Source organism: Protomyctophum bolini, assembly GCF_963924005.1.
Source record: "Protomyctophum bolini genome assembly, chromosome: 2".
In the NCBI taxonomy this organism is placed as follows: Eukaryota; Metazoa; Chordata; class Actinopteri; order Myctophiformes; family Myctophidae; genus Protomyctophum; species Protomyctophum bolini.
In genome coordinates, this window is record NC_137863.1 from 43,448,615 (window position 1) to 43,472,521 (window position 23,907).

General features: G+C 42.8%; 2 protein-coding genes across 2 annotated transcripts; both read left to right on the forward strand.

The window, feature by feature from the left end:
• Positions 1–7,707: 7,707 nt before the first annotated feature.
• LOC308334338 (UV excision repair protein RAD23 homolog A-like) lies at positions 7,708–8,616 on the forward strand (the record flags this gene model as incomplete). Its single annotated transcript, XM_080791047.1, has 1 exon — positions 7,708–8,616. One exon carries the CDS (start codon positions 7,708–7,710, stop codon positions 8,614–8,616), a length of 909 nt encoding a protein of 302 aa, XP_080647173.1.
• A 5,811-nt stretch (positions 8,617–14,427) lies between these two features.
• Positions 14,428–23,070, forward strand: LOC308324203 (uncharacterized protein). The gene is made up of 4 exons (XM_080776187.1): positions 14,428–14,549; positions 17,958–18,066; positions 19,725–19,854; positions 21,622–23,070. The coding sequence occupies exons 2-4, from the start codon at positions 17,986–17,988 to the stop codon at positions 22,773–22,775; spliced, it is 1,365 nt and encodes a 454-aa protein (XP_080632313.1). The 5' UTR covers positions 14,428–14,549; positions 17,958–17,985; the 3' UTR covers positions 22,776–23,070.
• Positions 23,071–23,907: the final 837 nt, after the last annotated feature.

The following is a 23,907-nucleotide window of genomic DNA, read 5'->3' on the forward strand; positions in this document are numbered from 1 at the left end:
GTCTTTCTGCCTGCCCGCCTGTCCGTATGTCTGTCTGCCTGCCTGCCTGCCTCTGCCTTCCTGCCTGCCTGTCTGTCTGTCTGTCTGTCTGTCGGCACTAGCCTACACCGGGCTCTGCGGCAGTTGGGATGCATGCAGGTATACAGAGCCTAGTACACACACACACACACACACACACACACACACACACACGGTATGATGATGACTGCATGCGATGCCACAAACCACACGCAAAAAAAACTCCCCCCCCACCCCGCATCCCACAACGGTCAGATATGACTTACTTGGTGTGGGTTTTTTGGGCGATTAACAGGAATCGCTGGCGGACTGCAGATGCTCTGAGAAGGAGAAAGACTGCAGCTCTGGAGGAGAAAGTGCGGCTGTCGCCATATTGCTTCTGCTATGCTAGTATATCTCCCCCTAGCTGCTGCTTCCAGAGCGGCGGATCGCAGCCTGCCTGCATAATTGATGACCCTCAGCACATTGTTAGGGAGTGTCGGAGAATGCCGAGGCTTCCAATAGCGTATAGCGGAGAGACACACGCGCACACACACACACACACACACACACACACACAAACACACACACACACAGGACAGGACCGCAGCAGCGTAAGCAGAAAAAAAAGAAAGGAATAAGAAAGAAAGAGAGAAAAAAAGAAAGAAAGAAAGAAAGAAAGGGAAAAGGGGAAAAGAAAGAAAGGCACAACAAAGGGAGCCATTATTTATTTGTGATAATTGAGCAACATATAGGCCTAAAGAAACACATAATATATAGCCTAATGATTTATGGTTATTTTTCATTTATATTAACAGTCATTGTATGTTCATCTTTACCAAGCAAATATTAGATTATAGGCCTAAAACACCTCTTCTATAACATTTAACTGTGTTTATACATGTTATTCCTTATAATCTTTTTTTGTGTTTTTGTTCCTTATACATCTGAATTATTATTATTATTATTATTATTATTAAATTAACTTTGTACTTGAAGGAAACCCCCCTGCTAAATGTGTGATGACGGTCCCTAAGCCACATGCACATCCACACAGGAAACACCCCCCCCCCCCCCTCCGCCCCCCCCCCCCCCCCCCCCCCCCCCCCACACACACACTTTTTGGAAAATGAATAGATAGATAGATAGATAGACAGACAGACAGACAGACAGACAGACAGACAGACACGAAATAATTCAGTTTTCTTTTTCTCTTTTTCTTTTTTTCTTTTTTTCCAAAAATGTTACCACTATCACGGTAATCCTTAATCATATTCCATATCATTCAATGGCCCTTGGATAGAAATGAAACAGACTCCATGCTGTCACTTTCAGTTAGTGTCTGTGACCAGCTGATGGTCGTTGACGCTTAATTAATTGATGCATCAAGGAAGGCAATTATGTTTCTGCGCTGTCAATATAGGTCTACATCTATTCTAAGATAGCATACATGTTGTGAAAATGTGTAAAAGAAAAAAAAAGCCTCTTAGATGTAAAAGAAGAAGAAGTATAAAATGTGTAAAAGAAAAAAAAAAGCCTCTTAGATGTAAAAGAAGAAGAAGTATAAAATGTGTAAAAGGAAAAAAAAGCCTCTTATATGTAAAAGAAGCAGAAGTAAAACTAATGATTGAAATCCTTTTTTTCGCATAATGTTCACCTATACTCACAATAGGGATGCTATAGAGTTCATGTATAGGTACTTACGGTATGCTTAGCCTATTGTTAACTTTTTCCTTATAATGACGCTTGATTATTTTTACCTTAAATGTATTAATCTAATCTCTTCCAATATCATGGATGAAAATTGAATATAGTGTTACAAGCAAAAGAAGAGCAGTGATGGGAGCTTAAACAAGAAATGATCACATATGGTGAAAGAAGCGCTGTCTCCGTTGTCAGTACGGGGCAGCGGTGGCCGAACGGTTTGTGGAGCGGTCTTGATATCGGAAGGTCGCTAGTTCGTATCCCCGGACCGGCACGTTAAAATTACCACCGTTGAAGTGCCCTTGAGCAAGGCATTGAACCCCTACCATGAAATGTTATATGAGCAGGGCCTGGCTGTAAACAAGTTCTTGAGCTTAGTCCAGTTACCCTGGGTAAACCTTTTAGTATGATTATTATTTTAGTAACGTGTAGGCCTATGTTTGTGCGGCACAACCTCGCGCCTCGCGGGCGTTGTTTGCGTTCGTTTCCGACGTTCTGTGCGTGGTTCAGTGACTGTTTTTTTTGGGGCATTGCATTGGCTGCGCTGTTTCAGCTGCGTTTGGTGTCAAATGACTGTAGTATGCGCTGTGTCGGTGTGAGCTCTTCCTTCCCCTTCCCATTGGCCAGAGGTAGCTTTGCCGTTGCTTGCTGTCCCATTGGCTAGAAGCAGCCAATCACGACTAGGTGGCGATCTGGTCGTCTATATTTCATGAGCTTTCACTAGTCAGGTTTCACCTGACAGAAAAGTATAGGGTCTGGATTATGACCCATAAAATAATGTCCCCACCTGGTGGACACTCCAGGAAACAGCAACCAGAGTAAATCTGAGGAATCTACTTCACACAACCATATGGACCCTTACAGGTCTGTAACTCTGAGAGTGTTAGGTCTGTAACTCTGAGAGTGTATATACGAATAGAACCAAATGGACCCTTACAGGAATGTAACTACCTTGAGGTAACGCAGAAAGAAACGGGAGGAGGAGTGTGTATTTTTGTGAATGAACGGTGGTGCAGGGATTACACACTGAGAGACTCCTATTGTTCAGAAGACATCGAACTTCTTTCTGTCTCATTTAGACCGTTTTACCTGCCAAGAGAATTTGGTCAGATTTTCGTTACACTGGTCTATATTCATCCCCGTGCGAATATGAAGGCAGCCGCGGGGGTAATATATGAGACAATATCCAAACAGGAGAATATCTCTCCTGACTCGCCCAAGTTCATACTGGGGGACTTCAACGGATGTCCGCTTAAACAGACACTGCCCAATTTCTACCAATACGTGACATGCCCAACAAGACGTGAAAAGACTCTTGATTTATGCTTTGGAAATATAAAGGACGCGTACGGTAGCCACCGAAAAATGGAGCTCGGGAGCTCCGATCATAATGCGGTCCACCTGGTCCCACGTTACAAACAGAGACTCAAAACAAGCAAACCTGAAGTGAAAGACATTCTAAAGTGGAGTGAGGAGTCACTCGACTGTCTTAAGGGGTGTTTTGATTGCACTTTATGGGACATGTTTAACGACACATGTGCTGATCTTGATGAACTTAACTCTGTTGTAACGCAATACATACAGTTTTGTATAAATAGCGTTATACCATCCAAACGGATCAAAGTGTTTCCAAATGACAAACCATGGATGAATAAGGAAATGAAAGAAGCATTATATAGGAAAAAACGTGCTTTTGAACAAGGGGATCTAGTTCAAGTGAAATTAATTCAGAAAGAGATCAAACGGATAACTAGTGAATGTAAACATAACTACAAACTTAAAATTGAGAGGCAAATGAGGGATACCAATGTACGTCAAGCCTGGAAGGGGTTGTATACAATGGTAGGAATAAAGGAAAAGAAAGAGGTCATCAACACTAGTGATGATATGTCTTTTGCCAATGAGCTAAATATCTTTTATGGCAGATTTGATACTTCAGACTTTTCCACTGAACGCAATCTGTTAAGGGAACAATTCAGCAGTAGTGAGTCAATTACTATTACAGAGGAGGAGGTGCGTAGAACCCTCAATAGAATTAACCCACGCAAAGCACCGGGTCCCGATGGGATAAGGGGTTATGTGCTTAAGGAGTGTAGGGAGCAGCTCAGCCCTGTACTGAGACACATGTTCCAGGTATCGCTAGATACACACTATATACCAAAAGCGTGGAAGACCTCGCTTATAGTTCCAGTGCCGAAAATGTCTAATCCCAAAGTCCTTAACGACTATCGGCCAGTTGCCTTGACATCATTGTTAATAAAAAGCTTGGAGCGCATTATCTTAAATAACCTCCTTAATAATGTGCAACATGAAATGGACCCCTTGCAATTTGCATATAGAAAGGGGAGGGGCACTGATGATGCTCTTCTTCTTATGCTTAATAAAATCTACTACCATCTAGATAAACCTCAAAAGAAACGATATGCTCGAGTACTCTTTGTAGACTTCTCCTCTGCGTTTAACACAATGAGACCTCATATTTTGATGAGGAAACTATTTGATATGGGTGTTAACACCAATATCATCAGGTGGGTGGAGTCATTCCTGACTGAGCGGGTACAACAGGTCAAGGTGAATAAAGCAATATCTCTCCCCATTACGACCAACACGGGGGCTCCACAAGGGAGCGTGATTTCACCAGTACTGTTCACGCTGTACACAAGCGACTGTAGGAGTGAGTCAGATAACACCTGTATTGTTAAATTCGCAGACGACACAGCTATTGTTGGTCTGATTGAGGATGATGAGATAAGCTATAGAAGAACAGTGGACGAGTTTGCCGGTTGGTGCAGGAGTAACTCCCTCCAGCTTAATATCAAAAAAACTAAGGAGGTCATATTGGACCTTAGGACTGGTGCCCATGCACACCAGGAAATAGTCATTGGTGGGGATGGGGTAGTGATGGTGGACGAATATAAGTACTTGGGTACAACGATTGATTCCAAGCTGACATGGAATTCCAACACTCATTCCATCTACAAGAAAGGTCAGCAGAGGCTGCATTTTATGCGCAGACTGAGACAGTATAACGTTGAAAAAAATATCATGGCACTCTTTCATCGATCCTTTGTGGAGAGTGCATTGACATTTTGTTTTGTTTCATGGTATGGCTCATTATCACTGGTTAATAAGAACAAACTCCATAAAATCATCAGCGTGTCCAGCAAAATAGCTGGGGTACGATTTGAGAGTATGACCTCAATGTATGAGACCCGGGTACTCAGGAAGGGGAAAGCCATTACTAGGGACAACACACACCCGTTACACAGCCAATACCATCTTTTACCATCAGGGCGACGGTATATGGTACCTTCCCTGCAGGCTAGGGCCTCAAGATCATTTGTTCCCATAAGTATAGGACTTATGAACAAGCAGGCCCCATCTCAGTTCCGTGTGATGTGATGCCTCTTGGAACTATGACTGGTGGCCTTCTGTTGGCACTGTTTCTTTATTGTCTATGTACTGTCTGTGATCTGTTTGTTTGCATGTTTTATGTATATCCTGATGACTGCTGTGCACAAAACAAATTTCCGAAAGGACAAATAAAGTATCTATCTATCTAACTATGAGAGTGTACACATGGAACCAAATGGACCCTTGTCACCCTTACGGGCAGGGGGGCAGTGAAGCCAATAGTGTCTGAAGCCAGTAGGAAATCCTGACTTCCTTAAAGTTCATATAATGGCCTGTTGTGGCGCTGTCATTGGGCCCAAAAAACCGCATAGCTCCATAGAGGTCCATGTATTTGGGCCATAGACTGTAAAAAAAAATATGGACAAAGCGTTCTCCGGGTCTGATATGGAAGATGAAGCCAGTCAGTCCTTTAATTGTAAATCGCCATCTTTCTAGATCCGTTTGGGCCCAGCTGGCCATTGGCTGGCCCAGACAACGAGGCGGGACGTACTTGCCCCCTTCTTCTTCGTTGGTTTTTATTTTGACTCGAACGGGGGGGGGGGGGGGGGGCGTCTCCCGATCATAGACTGTAACGGTAGCCACGCCCCTCAGAACATACGCGACTTTATGGTCATTTTTTAAATAAATGGGACCATAATTTTCTAGTGACTAGTGACTGGAAGCAGAAAGTATTCATGACCATGTTTATTAAGGTAATACAGGCCCAAATGCATGGACCTCTATGGAGATATGGGTTTATTTGAGCCCAATGACAGCGCCACAACAGGACATTATATGAACTTTCAGGAAGTCCCGATTTCCTTAGTGGCTTCACAAATGAATCATACTAGCCTGTCCTAAACAACACGCAGTTATCTGGCGCCATCTACCGGTCAACTACAATAGTCTTCCACAACAATAAAAAGGTGTAGCCTATACTTATCAGTGTTAATTTTGTTGAGTAAGGCCTCGTTGCCGCACGTGCCAAACACCAATCAAGGAAATGTTTGGTCGTTGCTTTTCCAATGGGAGTCACATGGTTTGACCAAACATTTTTGTTTGATGACGGGGGAGGGGCAGAACACCACCAGCAATCAGCAATCAAACACAAATGTTTGATTAAACCATGTGACTCCAATTGGAAAAGCATTGTGGTGGCCCAAAAATAATGACCAAACATTTGTTTGATTGGTGTTTGGTATGTGTGAATGAGGCCTAAAACTAGACTAAGACTAAATAACAATCCCTGATGAAGGCGACCTAATCAGTTACATGTGTGTATTTATTTATTGATTCATTAAAGGAATATTTCACGTTAAAAAAAAAACACTTAATTTCATTGTCTACTCAGGCTTATGTGAATACCCCAGACAGTTTTTAAGTTGCTCAATTCAGTAGACATTTGATATTCATTTTAGCTGCCCCGCCCCCTTACTTTTTAAATTTATTTCTAATATAATTTTTCAATCAATTCTTTCCAGGCTCTATCAGGCTGCTGATGCTCATTTTCATTGTCTCCACCAGGCCGAAGTCTCCACCAGGCCGAAGGCATGGGGAGAGAGTATGTTTTGCACTCCGTGTGTGAGTCTGTCTGTCAGTCTGTGTGTGTGTCCATCCGTCTGTGTACAGCTAATCTCCGGCACCGTTACCCAGTCGATGCCAAATTTTGCACACAGACTCCCAAGTTGCAAACGATGAACCTCTGCCCCAACATTTCCAGAACGGCCTGTTATAGCGCCACCAGGAGGCCGACTTTTATAAAACACATTTTTTTATATTACTCCTCCAGATTCTGTCCAAAAATCCCGCAAATCGTTACACAGTATTTCTATAGTCATGGGTTCAAGACTGATCTGTCCGATATTTCATATTCCATCCTAATTGGCTAACATTGGCTTTCAAAGTTTGCAGGATTGTGTGTGTGTGTGTGTGTGTGTGTGTGTGTGTGTGTGTGTGTGTGTGTGTGTGTGTGTGTGCGTCCGTCCGTCCGTCCGTCTGTTAACAGCTAATCTCTGGCACCGTTAATGTGGTGTTCAAAGTTGAGGTCGGGATCAAAACTGACACCTTTGAGGAAGTTTTTTAGCATCCAGCTTTTGAAGGCAAGGCCGTTGTGTATCTCATACCTTCCTCTTGACAATACAACCTAGATTATCTGTGGGGTTCAGCTCAGGCCAGTTGGCTGGTCAGTTAAACACAGTAATACCATGGTCAGTACACTAGTTGTTAGTAGTTTTGGCACTGTGGGAAATAACATTGGCAGCTATGACAGGAGACGGAAGCTTGTCCAACCATCATGCTAGCTTGGCAACCGTTGGGACAATCGCTTTTGGGTTGCATGGGATTTAGCGAAGGGTCTACAGTTCGAAAAGAGTGCAGCTCCATAATCTCCATGAGACTGACAGATGTCAATGTGGATTCTGGGCCTGAGACTCTGAACACCCCATATATGGACGGTCATCATACATCACCAACCAAGTTGACTCAGATATAAAGTCCAGAACCGGCTCAGCTGGTGCATATACAGTAATTTCAAGAGCACGCAGTATACGTGCAGGGTAGAACCACAGAGTGTTTCTCTGGTGAAAAAAAAAAAAAAAACAACAAGGCAAGAAGATGCAGATCACCTTGAAGACGCTCCAGGAGGAGCAGACGTTTCAAATCGACATCGACTCGGAGGAGACGGTGAAGACCCTGAAGGAGAAGATCGAGCGCGCCAAGGGGAAGGACGCGTTCCCGGTCGACGGGCAGCGGCTGACGTACGCCGACAGGGTGCTAAGCGACGACGCGGCACTGCTCAGGGAGTACAGGATCCACGAGAAGAACGACGCGGTCACGGTCACGGTGGCCTCGACGACGCCACCGTCGGGCCCCGCCAACGATGCGGGTCCGCATCCCAAAGACGACAAGAAAGGCGGAGGAGTGCCTTTCACGGCCGCGGCGCGAACCCGGAGCTCGTCCGGCGCGACGCTGCTGGACGACGCCATTTCGGCCATGGTGATCGGCAGCTCCCACGAGGCCACGGTGGTGGAGCTGATGTCCATGGGCTACGAGAGAGAGAGCGTGGTGGCGGCGCTCCGGGCGAGCTACAACAACCCCGACCGCGCCGTGGAGTACCTGCTGACGGGCATCCCGTTGGACGCGACGGAGGTAGGAGGGGACGGAGGAGGAGGAGGAGGTGTCTCCGATGACCTGGAGGACTCCCGGGGCAGAGGAGGAACAGCGGCCGCTCCCACTCGTGGTGCTGGCGGTCTGAGTCTTTCCGACATGATCACCGGCTCCTCCTCCTCCTCCTCCTCTGCGCAGCAGCAGTGGCGAGGAGGCTACGGCGGCTGCGGCCCAACGCTCAAGCTGCCCGGGCAGCCCACGGCCGCGGAGACGAAGGCGCTGGAGAAGCTGAAGGCGCTGGGCTTCCCCGAGACGATGGTCGTGGAGGCCTACTACGCCTGCGACAAGAACGAGAACATGGCCGCCAACTTCTTGCTGGAGCAGAGCTTTGACGACAGCGGCCACGCCGAGCCGTAAGCTCGTCGCTGTTGTTGTCGTCGTCCTGTCCCTCGATGGGTTCTCTGTGCTCCGTCGAGCCATAAGCTCGCAGAGCACCATAAAGATGTCTGACGTAATCCGATCATATGGTCGCCGTCCATTCTGAATTCCCATGGACGTTTTCTTGTGGGCTCGCTCCAGTGAGCACACACTAGTTCTCTACAGCTACTTGCCATCTCACTATACTTCCACACACTTTGAGCTAGAAATCTAGTTCAAACGTCAAGCTTCATGCAGTTATTTATATAGTATCAATCTTTTTACAATATCTTTTATTTTGTAAAAGTTCTTGCATGAGGAAGGGTCAGATCTTTCCGTCTGTCATGACAACACATTGTGACTGTGGGGTGAGTTTCAGCAGGAACTGCTGTTTTCTAGTTTTAATAAATATCGCAGGAGAGAGGTATAGGGATTGCAGATTAAACTTTCTCGTATATGTCATAGATAGCTTCATATATACTTAATTGTTTGCCATACATTATCTGTTCTACTGATATGTTTGATTCATGTCGATGTGTATTTTTAGTCAGTTAACCCTTTTAAACCATAACTATTGTATTTAGTCAACTTGACCCATGGGCTCGGTACTTGGTCGGCTCTTTTTCCCCCTCTACATCATCATTCAGAAAATAGTGGAATCTACATGTTCACAATGCCCTGTGCTGTGAGGCAATTTTTCAGCCAATGTTCTCCCCATCACACAAATAGTTGTGTTACCCCACCTAAAAGACCACTGTGTCAGAGGACAGCAACACTCCTGACGGTGACTGACCAACCAGAATGCAGGACCACTTGAGGCCCCGCCCCCAGCTGAAGTTAAAGGGCCATACTTTCACCCCTTTTGCAACCAGTGTGCGCATTTCTAATTGTGCTATACTGTTATCTATACTACAAATACTATTAACATTGAGTGACTGCAGTTTCTTCCAGCGGTGAAATGACCCTTTAAGTCAAAGATTGTTCATTTTAGGAAGATAGTTCATCTCGGTTGGAGCCACTAGAGGCCGACATGGTACACATTAGTCCTAGATCCAGTGAGAGAGGTCAATAATATAGACTTTCTCCTGAAAAAGCAGTTTTAGTATGAACATCTTGTGAATATTAATTGTGGCGATCGGGTCCAACATTTAGTTCAGTAACCATGGAGCTAAAGAATATGGTTCAGATGTGTATTTAGTTTTAGTCGTAGTCTTTTGAATAAAATCTCATTTAGTTTTAGTCATCTGAAATGTTCTCCACTATAGTTCCTCCCTAACATTTTAGTTTAGTTTTTGTTTGTTGACGAATATAGTTAGTCTCAGTTTTAGTCATCATAGCTTAGATTTTCTTCATTTTTTTATTTCATTTTCGTAAATGAAGAAATTAAGGTAGTCGACGGACATTTTTCATAATAGTTTTAGTCAACAAAATTAACACGGCTCCCAATCACTCTAAGGGATTGATTGATTAATTGATTGAAGTATTTATCAACAGTTTGTAGAATTACAGTACATTTCAAGCACAACTCGACAACTCGGGACGACGCCATAACGCATTACACTTGTTTACATTAGGGTCCACCATTTTCAATTCATCAGAACATTTAGAGACATACAAATATACACTTATATAGATAAAAATCACACCTGTGTGAAGTGAGGGGCGCTCTTATCATTATAGCCTGATCATACATCATCTCATGAACAACTGAATTGATGTGACTGGTTGGTTAAATTTACGTCATATTTGGCGGACATTTGACCTAATTTATCCTTTCATTGTCAATGTCATAGAGGAGGGGCTAGCGCCCCTCAAAAACAGGAAATCATCATAAAAGGAGGTAAAAACATATACAGTGAGGGAAAAAGGGGGGTTTCAGATTTTACGGGGTCCAGTTTTGAATTGCAGCCGTCCGTAGGTGCCCTCTGAGAGCAGTTTTGGAGGAGTCAAGGGATTTGCATGTCTTAATGACTGTTGATAGGGCGTTCCACATTTTTGTGGCATAGGAGCTAAATTAATTTATTCCCTTGTTAGTGCCGAATCTGGGTTGCACATGGTTTGTTGAACTCCCTCTGGTGTTGGGTGTGGACTTCGTTGACATTAAGAAAGTATTTAGACAGGTACATGGGTGTAGCGAATCTTGTGGACCAGACCCATTGCAATATGCTGTGCTGTCGTCAACCCTAAGCCATTCCAGCCTGTCAAAGTGGGCAGGGGTGAGGTGGGTACGGGGAGTGAGGCCAAGTAGCTTGGCCAGTTTGTTTTGGGAAGTCTGAGCCTTGTTTTAAGGGCCTTTGAGGTGTTGTGGTACCAAGAGGTGCAGGCATAGTCGAAGAATCTTGTTCTTTGGTTGACTTTTTTGATTACGTTGGTGGCCATTTTATCACTGGAAAGATTTGGGAAAGCTCCACCTTGTGCAATTTTTTAAAACGGTTAAAAATGTGACAAATGTCCCAAACATGTGACCAATGATGTGTTTTAAATCTTAGATGTTACAAATGTCTCAAACATGTGACCAATGATACATTTGAAATCTTAATGATTAGAAATGTCTCAAACATGACACATGAAACAATGATTTTAAATCTTAGATATTGTGAATTTGTTAGAAATGTCTCAAACAAGTGACCAATGATGCATACATAAAATCTTAGATGATGTCAAAATAGGTTTTCTATTGGCTACTGGCTAGTAGGTATTAGACTGTAGTAGGTATAAGTTGTTAAATTAGGTATATGGTATGTTTAAGGGGCACCCGGGCACCACTTCTATAAACAGCTTTTGTCCCCACTCGTCTCAAGATTTGACAATGACAATGAACGGAGAAATGATGTCCGAATTCCGCTAAATATGACGTAAATTAAACATCAAAACATTAAAGAGAAACTGTATACCGGTACGTCATATGTAAACGTGTCAAGGCAGACAGAGACGAGGAAACGTGGTATATGATGCCAAAAATCCAGAGTATTTATTTACTCCAAACGTTCAAGGCAAAATTTGTCCAAAACACAAAGTCCCAGTTTCCAAAGCAGAAATAATACTCACTTACTTATAGGTCTTCGGTTGGAGCTGCATGGAGAGGTGGTCAGGCTGGCAGGAGGAGACCAACAATTAGAAGCAGGCCAGTAAAGGAGCGGAATAGGTTCTTAAGTCTTAGAATACAACTGACATAAGCACAGAGGTGTGCACTGGCCGAAGAGGAACTATCACTGAGCACTGCGTGCCGTCACAGCCAGGTATAAGTAGCCAGCCAGGTGATTGCCAGATGGGGACCAGCCAGGTAATCACCATGAGGACACACCTCTCCACAGGTAGAATGCAGCTCCAACCTAAAGGACATAGAAATAACTAGAACTGCACTCTGCCGAGTGCATACTTGCTTGTTGCACACTAGTAGGCCATAAATGGCCTACTAGTGCGCAAGCAGAGCGCGCAAGTACTTTCGACCGCTGGAAAGTATCACATCTCAGTATCTCTGTGAAGGAACGTTTGAAATGTATAATCATTACGTGTAACTATTTGCTACCTAACTACTTTTTTACAGAAAAATGAATCATTGATATGTGATGAAAAAGAAAAGGTATATAAACTGAATTAAAATATATTATACAGTATAATTATTTTATTACTTATTGTAAATTGTCAATTGTTTTAAATGTATTTCATTTTGTACTATAGTGATATTAATACTAAATCATGATCAGAGTAATATGTGTCTCTAACTTCAATTTCTGTAATAATACTTTCAAATTTGTTGAAATATACATGATCTAAAATACTTCCGAAATCTGTAGTTGTAATTTGATTAGCAGTATACCGTGGTTACTTGGTTCCAAAAAGTGAAGCCAAGTTTTTTTCAACCGTAAGTCTGTGCCTGGTTTGCTGGGACCAGTTACAACATTACGTCATCGTTGAGAACTGGGACCAGAGTACATGGTGTGTGTATATGTATGACTAGCTCTCAGTGATGACGTAAGAGATATGGTCATCTGTGTAGTCTGTTCCCAGCAGACCAGGCACAGATTTACAAATTAAAAATCACATTACAACTACATACAGAGTATGTAGTTGTAATTTGATTAGCAGTATACTGTGGTTACTTGGTTCCAAAAAGTGAAGCCAAGTTTTTTTCAACCGTAAGTCTGTGCCTGGTTTGCTGGGACCAGTTACAACATTACGTCATCCTTGAGAGAGTACATGGTGTGTATATGACGTAATGTTGTAACTTGTAACTTGTAACTTGTAACATTACGTCATATACACACCATGTACTCTCTCAAGGATGACGTAATGTTGTAACTGGTCCCAGCAAACCAGGCACAGACTTACGGTTGAAGAAAACTTGGCTTCACTTCGAAGAGACCAAGCGAAACGATTACTTGCGCGCTCTGCTTGCGCAAGTAACAAGTTAGAACAGACAGACATTCAAGGTGCCATTACAAAACGAGCAAATCACAGACAACAGGCATTCTGATTGGCCAGTATGAGATGATGCATGATGATGTATCATCACCAATCACATGGTGGGAGCGCTTGGTCAATGGGGACCACCTTATGTATACCTATATGTAGCAATGTCCACTATAACATAAATTGATGTACGATGACAAGAGCACCCCTCATTTTACATGGGTAAATGCCCAATGTTGTGTGACCGTGTGTACCCCATGATTTTATTGGCTGAGGGCTTAAAAAGTGAAGATAAAAATCACACCCGTGTGAAGTGAGGGGCACTATCATCGTACGTCACCTCATTCTGGCCAATCACAATTTGCGTCCTCACCTTCGTCATCAATGTTTGTGTTTACATGACGTAAAATTTGACGTAATTTGACTATGGTGTAAAATTTACATAGCCAATACGGACAAGTTGTCTCAAGACACTATACATATTGCCTAGAGCCCTAGACTCAGCAAAGGACTGACAGAGAACCCACCCTGAGCAAGCAATGTTAACAAAAAACTCCCCCTTTTTGCATCAGATGCATCAGGCCTGGCGGAGGAGACAATGGTGTAGAGAGGTCATTTGCATAACTAAGTAGAGGGGGCAACCATATATTTGCATACTGGCATTTGCATATCCGTCTGTGCACTGCAGTGTGTTGTGCTACTGTAAGTGGCCCTTTGTGTGGCCCTTTGAAATCAAAACTCGACTATCGGGTAAGGTAAGGTGGTCCATTTAAGGGGGGCATTTTACGGGGGGGGGGTAGTTTTAACCTGCCACAGAGGAGAGGAAGAGAGAGAGAATAGGAGAAAGAGAGCATATACATATCACTATGTTTACAGTACATTACAGTAGCCTACAGCACATTCAATTATGAATAACAAATAAATAGTGCACAGTGACAGAACAGAAGCAGTGAAGAGTTTCACTCAATGCATGGATGAATATCCGTGCAGGAATGAATGCAGTCCACTAGGGGGTACTGTCACACAAGAGAAACAACACAGTAGGCTAGGCCTAGGTGTAGACACTGTAGAGCAGGTATGTTTCTAAAAAGAGTAAATAGAAAGCAGGATTTCTACAGGTTGTCTTACTGCCGAAAACCACCAAAATTACTACCAAAATAATCAAGAGACCTGATATCCTTTACACATATAGCCTACTTTACAATTACGTTTACATAGTTTCATTGTATCCGTAAAACTGACTGTAAGAGCCTATGATCATATGATGCATGTTTGCTTTATAGTAGACTATCATTTGATGACGTGACGTCTTAATTTAAATAAATCCTATAAAATCAGAAACTATTTCGTGAGAATAAATGAATCATCACCTGTAAAAAAGTCCTGTGAAAGATTAGGGAAAAAATGATCGGAGAATCTGTGATCTGCTTGTTGAGCCTCTTTGATAATCGATTGGTCTCCCCTGCAGAGGAAGTAGGGAACAACCCCTCTCGTCTGAGGCTATTTATCTGCACTAAGCGGTGAGTCAAAGCTGTGTTTATTATTATTATTGGTTGATAATAATGTTTGTTTGTGTATTTTATTATTGCTGCTCCCCGTTAGCCACCGTTAGTAGCCTATGTTAACGTTACAACTGCCCTGATAACAGTCATGACGCAATTGCACCCTGTTTTACGCACTTCATTTGTCCATTTACAACGTTAACGTCTACAATACATAAACGCTCACATGCCAAAGTTCTCACCGCAGAGCCACAGATGTTACATAAGTCCTCGGCTTGGGTATAAGAACCAGAATCTTCCTTATTGTTCAATAAAACGCATTTTAATCTGATTGGTGGCCATTTTCTCAGTTCTCTGCCATATGCTTTCAACTACGCTACCCTATCGTCTTACAGGTGTATTGCACTCTGATTACATTATAACTCTATGAGACAATTGGCCACCGATCGGATTAAAATGCTTTTTATTCAACGATAAGGAAGATACGGGTACGTACACCTACCCGAGGACTTATGTAACATCCGTGGCTCTGGGATGAGAACTTTATATTTGACATCTGATCGTTTATGTAGACGTCAATGTTGTAAATGGAGCAAGTGCGTAAAACAGGTTGAAGTTCCGCCATGACGCTCGTGACAGCTCGTGACCCAAATAAACAAGCTACTACTATGTTGTAGCCATTGTAGATCTACGACGTTGTAGTCTAGCTTGTTTGTTTGGGCTTGCTTCCTAGTGGTTCTTGATTGTTAATTGATTGCAAAAGAAAAGCAGTAAAGCACAGATCCATGCAAAAGGGTAAATACAAGAAAGATTGATTGATTGATTGATTGATTGAATTTTGTATTCACAGTTTGTAAATGTGTAGAGAAATAGTTTCCATTGGGGTCGGGTATACAATAATATGCAAAGACATCACATTAAAACAAGCTCTAATCAAAAAGAAGAACGTGTGAAGGCTACAGTAAACAGTTGGGGATTGGGGGCATATTTCTGGTGATAAGCTCAGACTGCAGCTGTAGAATCAGAAATCTTTATTGTCGCAATGTCGCATCATATTACAAGTAAGGTGGGTGAACTTCTTGTTTGTGCAGGCTCATCATTGCAGTTAAAAAGATAAAGAGAGGATAGTGCGTAGGCTACTGTAACTCTACGGTTACTGTACTGTACTTTGCAGTACTGTACTGTACTTTGTAGTACTGTACTGTACTTTGTAGTACTGTACTTGCACAGCAACGCGTGAGCTTGTAGATCTGAGAATATTTGTACTTTACGTGTGTTAGGCTGCGCAACAGTGACATTTGGTGGTGAACAAAAGGTACTTCCGTGCTCAGACATACATACATAAAGACACACACTGCTGCGTGTAGGAGTGGTTAGCAGCACCACTCAAATTAGAGGAACATTTCAATTTAAATTAACCTCTAAATTATCTCTCATGGGCCACATTGGTTTGTTGTACGCTGGTTTATTACAAATTTAAGTTGACAATTATTTGTCACACATTCAATTGCGATTAACGATTTAATTGTTTTTGGCTTCATAATCACAAATCGCACAGGGCAGATATAACAAATGAAATGTACAAAGAGATAACTGACAATGTTATACTTTAAAAAAAGAAAATATAAATAGCGTAAATAGCAGATCTACAAGCTTACAAAACATGTCAGAACCACTGTAGAGGCGCATAACACGCATGATATCTGGGTGGGGCATGTATTTCCAATTTGCATCGTTCCAAGTAGGCCAGTGTGCACCGCTGTAGAGGCCCCATGGGCACCGCTCTAGTTTCTGAAAGTGATGCATTCTCTATGGAGCTGCCAGAGAAGAAAGATTTGTTTTGAAAAAAGAGCAGATCTACAAGCTCACAACACGTCACATGGCGACACTTGTACTGAGATGTACACTAGTAGATGTGATGTAGCTGTGATATTGTAGATTAACTTTGTGTTAATTCCTTCAGTTTTGAAAAGAGCAAAATGGTTAATAGTGTGTTTACAAGTAACAGTGTATTTGCTTATTAACGGCGCATTTTATTTAGATTTTTTATATTTGTATTTATTCATTAAGACTCATACTTCCTTAAATGATTGGTTTAACCTGTTTAAGCAGAAAACATGGACATTGTTGTCGTAACGATAGCGTATTTAACCACCCTAAAAAATGATCGTCAGATATTAAGGAGGAAGATTTCTTTCATGAAAATGTGCTAAAATGTGATTTTTATGAGTACTACACGCCCACCAGTTCATTAAGTATGCCTGGTTTGCCTGGTGAGAAACCCTAAATACAAACGGCACATAACATCATTGCACATAACAACCACACCAAGGGGTCTAATGAAGCACTGTCACCTCATAAACACATGAAAAACTGCAAAGATCACGTCACAAGTATTTGTCACGTACATTGCCTTTTAGTTGATCTGAGCTGACCCCCCCAATCCAACCCTTGATGCTGAGTGCCAAGCAGGGCAGCGTTGGCTCCCATTTATACAGTCTTTGGTATGACCCGGCCGGGTATCGAACCCCGACCTCCCAGTTTCAGGGCGGACACTCTAACCACAAGGTCACTGAGCTGGTCAAAAATGCTAAGTCGTGTACAGTGGCTGACACTGAGGTCATGCCCACTTGCCCGAATAGTAAATCGGCCATTATAAAGTCATTCATTTGAATTATTATTTATTTATTTTAACTTTGTTACACATCCTCAAGCAGAGATGGATTCAATTTCTGAACAAATTGAAAGAATATACAGTTACAGTATATATCCTCCCAAATTTATCGAAATAACCATTTCATGATAATCTAATCTTTTGCAATTTTATCCAATGAGTGTGAGAGAAATTACCGTTACATTTCAACAATTTATTTTCTTTTCACTTTCTAGGACTGTGTGATATATATTTTTTGTCATATCTCAATTTGTATGGCAAATACCTACATAGCTATAGGAATATGATTATGGGTTCACACTTGCCATTTTATATTTTTAGCAACAGTGGAAAAAACGGCACATTATAGGTAAACAGTGCTATTATTTTACATTTCACAGACCAGTGGCAAGCACTCTGGCCACGTTCAGGTGTTTAGATATCTCGTGTTGTGTTTTGGTTGCGTCCCCTCTAAAACTAGCCACGTTCAGGTGTTTAGATATCTCGTGTTGTGTTTTGGTTGCGTCCCCTCTAAAACTAGCCACGTTCAGGTGTTTAGATACCTCGTGTTGTGTTTTGGTTGCGTCCCCTCTAAAACTAGCACTTGCCCGATTGGGCAACCTGAAAGCAAACTCCACCTGCCCGGATGACGGATGTTGTATTTACATGCCGGGGGCCGGGGGGGGGAAACCCTTAGTGTCAACGCCTGGTCTATATGAAGCTGCCAGAGAAAAAGGCAGCAAGCAGTATAATTTGAAGTGTCCTCTTTTCAGGGCGTAACATTGTCAGCTGGTTGACCAGATGGAAGGAGCTGGAGGAGGACATGTCGGCTCCCCCTGTGGCCTGGAGGATCGCAGTGATGGACATCCCGGTGAAACAGAGGTTAGTGGATTCAATGTGATCTCCTTCCCCTTGGAAACCTACAATGAGTTCACACTTGCTATTTTATATTCTTTCGTCTCCACTTATGTGCAACTAAATGTATATCAATGAACCCATTAAAGGCGTAGTGAAATAAAAAATACGTTTTTCACACTTTTAGACCATATCCGTGGTCATCACATGGGCATACCTAACAATCGATGCCAAAAGATAATGGGCAAATTCTCATTTCTGTCCATAAAGTCCATACAAATATTTTTTTTAATTACTTCCTGCGTGATGACATGTAGAGATACTGTTAAGGCAGTCTGTAGGACACAGGCTCAGACGGACAATACATTCATAAATGAGGCAACACAAGAATTCAGAGTTTGGATGTATGAGGATTTTACTCGAGTAAGGAGTAACATAGGATCACAGCCTTTATAGCTTTCACTCCCACAACAGCCAGTCCCCAACATAGCCTCAAGACTTGAGCCTATATCAGTTCAACAAATGGGACAGAAACAGAGTGAAACAAAACAGCACCACAGGGTTTGTGACAGATGAGATAATCTCACAGGAAATGGCTGTACTGCAACCTAGAGAAAAGTTACAAAGATACTCTTTATAAACGGGTTGTTATTCAATGTTTACATACAAATTGCTAGGACATTACACATCAATAAAAGCCAATAAATATGAAGCTCACCAGTTTGATTCCCATGCTTCGTTGTCCTCCTCCACAGCTGGTTTTGATTAAAGAACTGCTCCGTTTTTAATCTCATTCAAGATGACATCCAGCATTTGCTTGTTTTAAATGTAATCATCACGCTAAAATATGTATATACGTTGTGTATAGGTTAGAAATAATCCACTGGCTTTTCCCCACGTCTCTCTGTCACTTTGTTCACGTGCAGGAAGTCACAGACTTTGAGACCCCATAGTCTGGAGGGATCATGTGACGCTCTGATTGGTTCAGAAACTTCAGAGCCAGCGTTTCAAGCTGAAACTTCAAAATAAAATATCCACCATTTCCATTTCCCTATACACCTTTAAGACCTGGATCTCATCTGTGTCTTCTTAGCTTTTATAACCACTTTTAACCATTATTCTATACTTTAGCTATTGAAAAATAGCAGATCTAGTGCCACGCTATGAGTTTGTAGATCTGCTATTTTTGAGAAATCGTGAAAACTTGTGCAAATCTTTGCACAACAAACGTATCTTTGTTTCTGTGAAATCGCTGGAACAAAAAAGGCGTTCCTGCATAACTTCCTGGTTTGATGATGATGTCACACGCGTACCCTCTATACAAACATGTTTCCTACTACGATCGAGGGATACACCCGCAAACCTGCCATAACTTATTAATTAATTGCATACGTTAAGGTCATTAGAAGACATTTTCTAACGCTGATGACTCTCATACTCTACTATCTGGTGTGTGTGTGTGTGTGTGTGTGTGTGTGCTTGTACACAGGTAGGTAGGCGCGCTGCGTGTGCATGTGACGTCATTTAAAATACCTTTAAAATACCATTCCCCCAGGGGGAAAAAACACCATTACACCACTGGACTTTGGTAATCTATACTATAGCTCAGTCTAGTCTAAATCGTGTGTGTGTGTGTGTGTGTGTGTGTGTGTGTGTGTGTGTGTGTGTGTGTGTGTGTGTAACAGATGTCTACCAGTGACATCCATCTATCCGACTCAGCAGCCCTGAGTCCGGACCAGAGCTCTGCTGCCCCCTGGAGGACTGCTGTCTGCATGACTCCCATCTACTGCACTGATGCTGGGAAACAGACAGGCTGTGAGTAACACACATTTCTTTCAGGCCTCATGACATTTAAATAATCCAGGCTTTGTCAAAAGCAGAGTACATCCAAGGGAGGTCTCTGCACACAAGTCAATCAAAGTCGTACGATTTGTCACGCACTGTTACCGCAGTGAAATTTGTTCGCTGCATTTGACCCATCTCTTGGTTGCGTCCCCTACTCCCCTCTAAAACTAGCACTTGCCCGATTTGGCAACCTGAAAGCAAACTCCACCTGCCCGGATGACGGATGTTGTATTTACATGCCAGGGGCCGGGGGGGAAACCCTTAGTGTCAACGCCTGGTCTATGAAGCTGCCAGAGAGAAAGGCAGCAAGCAGTATAATTTGAAGTGTCCTCTTTTCAGGGCGTAACATTGTCAGCTGGTTAACCAGATGGAAGGAGCTATAAAACATTATAGCGTCTAGTACAGCGTAGGTCTTGTCCAACATGTTTCCACACTCGCTCCAGAGGGCCACTATATTTCCACACTCGCTCCAGAGGGCCACTATATTTCCACACTCGCTCCAGAGGACCACTATATTTCCACACTCGCTCCAGAGGGCCACTATATTTCCACACTCACTCCAGAGGACCACTATATTTCCACACTCGCTCCAGAGGGCCACTATATTTCCACACTTACTCCAGAGGACCACTATATTTCCACACTCGCTCCAGAGGGCCACTATATTTCCACACTCACTCCAGAGGACCACTATATTTCCACACTCGCTCCAGAGGGCCACTATATTTCCACACTCACTCCAGAGGACCACTATATTTCCACACTCGCTCCAGAGAGCCACTATATTTCCACACTGGTCGGAATAATGTGTTCCTTCCGCGTGCTACGTCCGGCCGGTGAAAAGAAGCAGCTTGGACTACACATGCATAGAAGGGAGCATGAGGTCACTCCACTGCCCTCCCCAGGTTGGCAGAGGAAATGTAGCACCCAGGATTACATTAGATAATTGACACAAAATGGGTTACAAAATTGTGGGATAAAAATTATATATAAAAAATAAAAAAATAAGTCAGGCGACTTACCCAAGCTCCAAATGGATTTTCTTTTCCCGTGAACACAGCACACCGTCTACGATCGACTGGGGGAGCTAAAAAAAATAAGCTAAAATCAACATGTCCTATTGGATATAACGAAAAGACCTGACGGAAGCTAAACGCACCACGACATGAATCTGGCAGTCAATGAGTTCAAAAAAAAAAAAAAAAACACCTTCTAAATCCTCCAGTTTTCTGAAATAAATATTTTTCACCATTTTTCAAAAATAGCAGACCTATACAAAGCGCAGACCTCATAGCGCGCTATACCGAGTGTCGCGCTTTGAGCTTGTAGATCTGCTATTTTTTTCAATAGCTAAATTACAACATAATGTTTAAAAAACACCAAAAGGGGTTCCCGGCCCCAAAATGGGTTAAACTTAACCCTAAACACACACAGGGGAGCCCAGTGAGGTGAGGCCTAGAACGGAGGAAATGTGGTCACTGTGCCTCTTCTGGCACCCGTCGGAAGGCGTACAGCAGCGTTTTGCGACCCGATGCGTCCCTGCGTGGCTCTGACTCATTTAGGGTAGGTATAATAACCCAATGCCGAAATCAGTAGCTTCACATTGGAAATTTGGAACGGAGGTGTTTTGCTGAGTGGAGAATGATCATATTATTCAATCGGAAGAATAGATTTGATCAAATCAGAGAATACGTTGAGTTGTTTCTCTGCTGACATAACCTCTCTCCTCCTTCTAAGGTCTCTCACTCCTTCCGGTCCAGTGTAAAGAGGTGGTTTCCCCCGAACAGCAGGAGAGGAGGAGTCCCAGTCTGGTCCAGCTGAAACTAGAACCTCTGCAGATTAAACAGGAACAGCAGGAGAGGAGTCCCACTCTGGTCCAGGTGAAACTAGAACTTCCGCATGTTAAAGAGCAACAGGACGAGGAGTTACTTCGAAGACCGGAGAAGACTGCAGGGTCGTCGTTGAAATTAGAAGATGAAGATGATGACGAAAAGGGAGAGACGGAGCCAGTAGCCAGCACCTCAACTGAACACATGAAAACACAAGCTTACATAGAGTACTGGGTACGATCACAACCCACTGGCGATGACCAGCTCCTCTCTTCACACGGTTCTGAATCTGATACTGAAGACAGTGGAGAGCGGGAGGCCATTGAACAGCGGTCCGCTTTAAATACACTGAAATCACACAAGATACAATGTGTGGAAGGACAAATATTGTCGTTGACAAACAAGCCATCCCGGGACCCGAAATCATCGAAACAAACGGCGTCCATCAGTAGTCAGACGGGAAAGAAAAGCTTTTGTTGTACAGAGTGTGGCGAAGTCTGTGGTAGAAAGGGCGATCTGAAAATACACATGAGGACAACTCATACGGAGGTACAGCCCTTTACCTGTACAGTTTGTAACAAAAGCTTTAGGCATGCCGGACATCTAAATACACACATGATTACTCACACAGACGAAAAGCCCTTCGCTTGCACAGTTTGTAGTCAAAGCTTCAAACAAGCTGGAACTCTGAGAACACACATGAGGACTCACACAGGCGAAAATCCCTTTGCTTGTGCAGTTTGTAACAAAACCTTTACCACCAGTGGAAACATGAAGAGACACGTGATGATTCATACCGGCGAGAAGCCCTTTGCCTGTGCAGTTTGTAACAAAAGCTTTACCGACAGTGGGAATGTGACGAAGCACATGAGCATTCATACAGGTGAAAAACCATTTGTTTGCACGGTTTGTTACAAAACCTTTCGACGTGCTGGACATCTGAAATCCCATATGATTATTCATACAGATGAGAAGCCCTTTGCTTGCACAGTTTGTGATCAAAGCTTTAACCGTCCTGAAAATCTGAAGGCACACAAATTGATTCATACAGGTGAAAAGTAGGGGTGTGACGATGTATCGATATGGCAGTATATCGCTGTGATACACTCTGTGTGTGTGTGTGTGTTTGTGTGTGTGTGTCATATCGTCCTCCCAATATCTTGATATTGATTAGTTAGTAGTAGTAGTAGGCTACCCGTTGTAGCAGTCAGTGTTTTACTGCTTGGAGGAGGCAAAATTCTTGCACAAGATTTTGGAATAAATACATAATTCCAGATTTTTGCCTTTTTTATGGTTATCTTTTTCATTTGCCGTTACAGATATCGTGATATAGCATTGATGAAATCTCTTGCAAAATATTGAATATCGCAATATATCGAATATCGTGATATTATTATCATTATTATGGAGGACCTAATATCACCACAGATATCGTATTGTGAGTTACACGTATCGTCCCACCCCTAGTGAGAAGCCCTTTGCTTGTGCCGTTTGTAAACAACATTTTTAGACATTCTGGACATCTGAAAAGACATGAGGATTCATGACTATCCTGTATTAAAATTGCCTAATGGGTCAACGGTGAAGTCCCAGTAACAGTTGTTCTCCAGAACTAAGGTGAACTGTGTGGATTGAAGTTCTCAGTCGCCACGACTGAATTCAGTCTTTGGTATTCCACAGCAACCAGTAGACAGCAATCCATAGAAGCGTCTCTTGTACTGAGAGGAACTCAGACTGCAGAAGCAGTCAACCCACAACACGGGAAGAGTATATATTCTTGTAGGTGCAAGGCTCAAAAATACGAAATTGAAAGAAGGAAATGCCAGCACACAACACATTTCTTTCACATGTTTTATTACCTCTGACGAGTTCAAGGGACGTCCTTTGAGGAAGGCCCACCTGGCCGGAACGCAACCGAGTGTGAATGAGCGAGTGGCCGAGATTTTGGTATTGAGATTTGGCCAGTAACTGATCGTCAGGTGGAGCTGAGCATCACCAGAAATGAGATGGAAGTTAATTTAAAAAAGACAATACCTAGTAAGGATGTTGAGGGGCTATACATGCTTCTCTGGCAAAACATAGCCCATTTTATTTGTGCCTGCGTTCATTTTTGTTTTTGTGCAGCGAATGACATCAAGTAAGAATTGTATAACTATCAGTACACAACTGTCTGCATATTAGTTCCGATGGATTT

What these genes read in the sequence shown, in the direction of transcription:
- LOC308324203 (XM_080776187.1), top strand. Translation starts at nt 17,986, where the DNA reads ATGGAAGGAGCTGGAGGAGGACATGTCGGCTCCCCCTGTGGCCTGGAG. An exon ending in GACATCCCGGTGAAACAGAG is followed by an intron (nt 18,067 to 19,724) that starts GTTAGTGGATTC and finishes TGTGTGTAACAG; the next exon opens with ATGTCTACCAGTGACATCCA. An exon ending in TGCTGGGAAACAGACAGGCT is followed by an intron (nt 19,855 to 21,621) that starts GTGAGTAACACA and finishes CCTCCTTCTAAG; the next exon opens with GTCTCTCACTCCTTCCGGTC.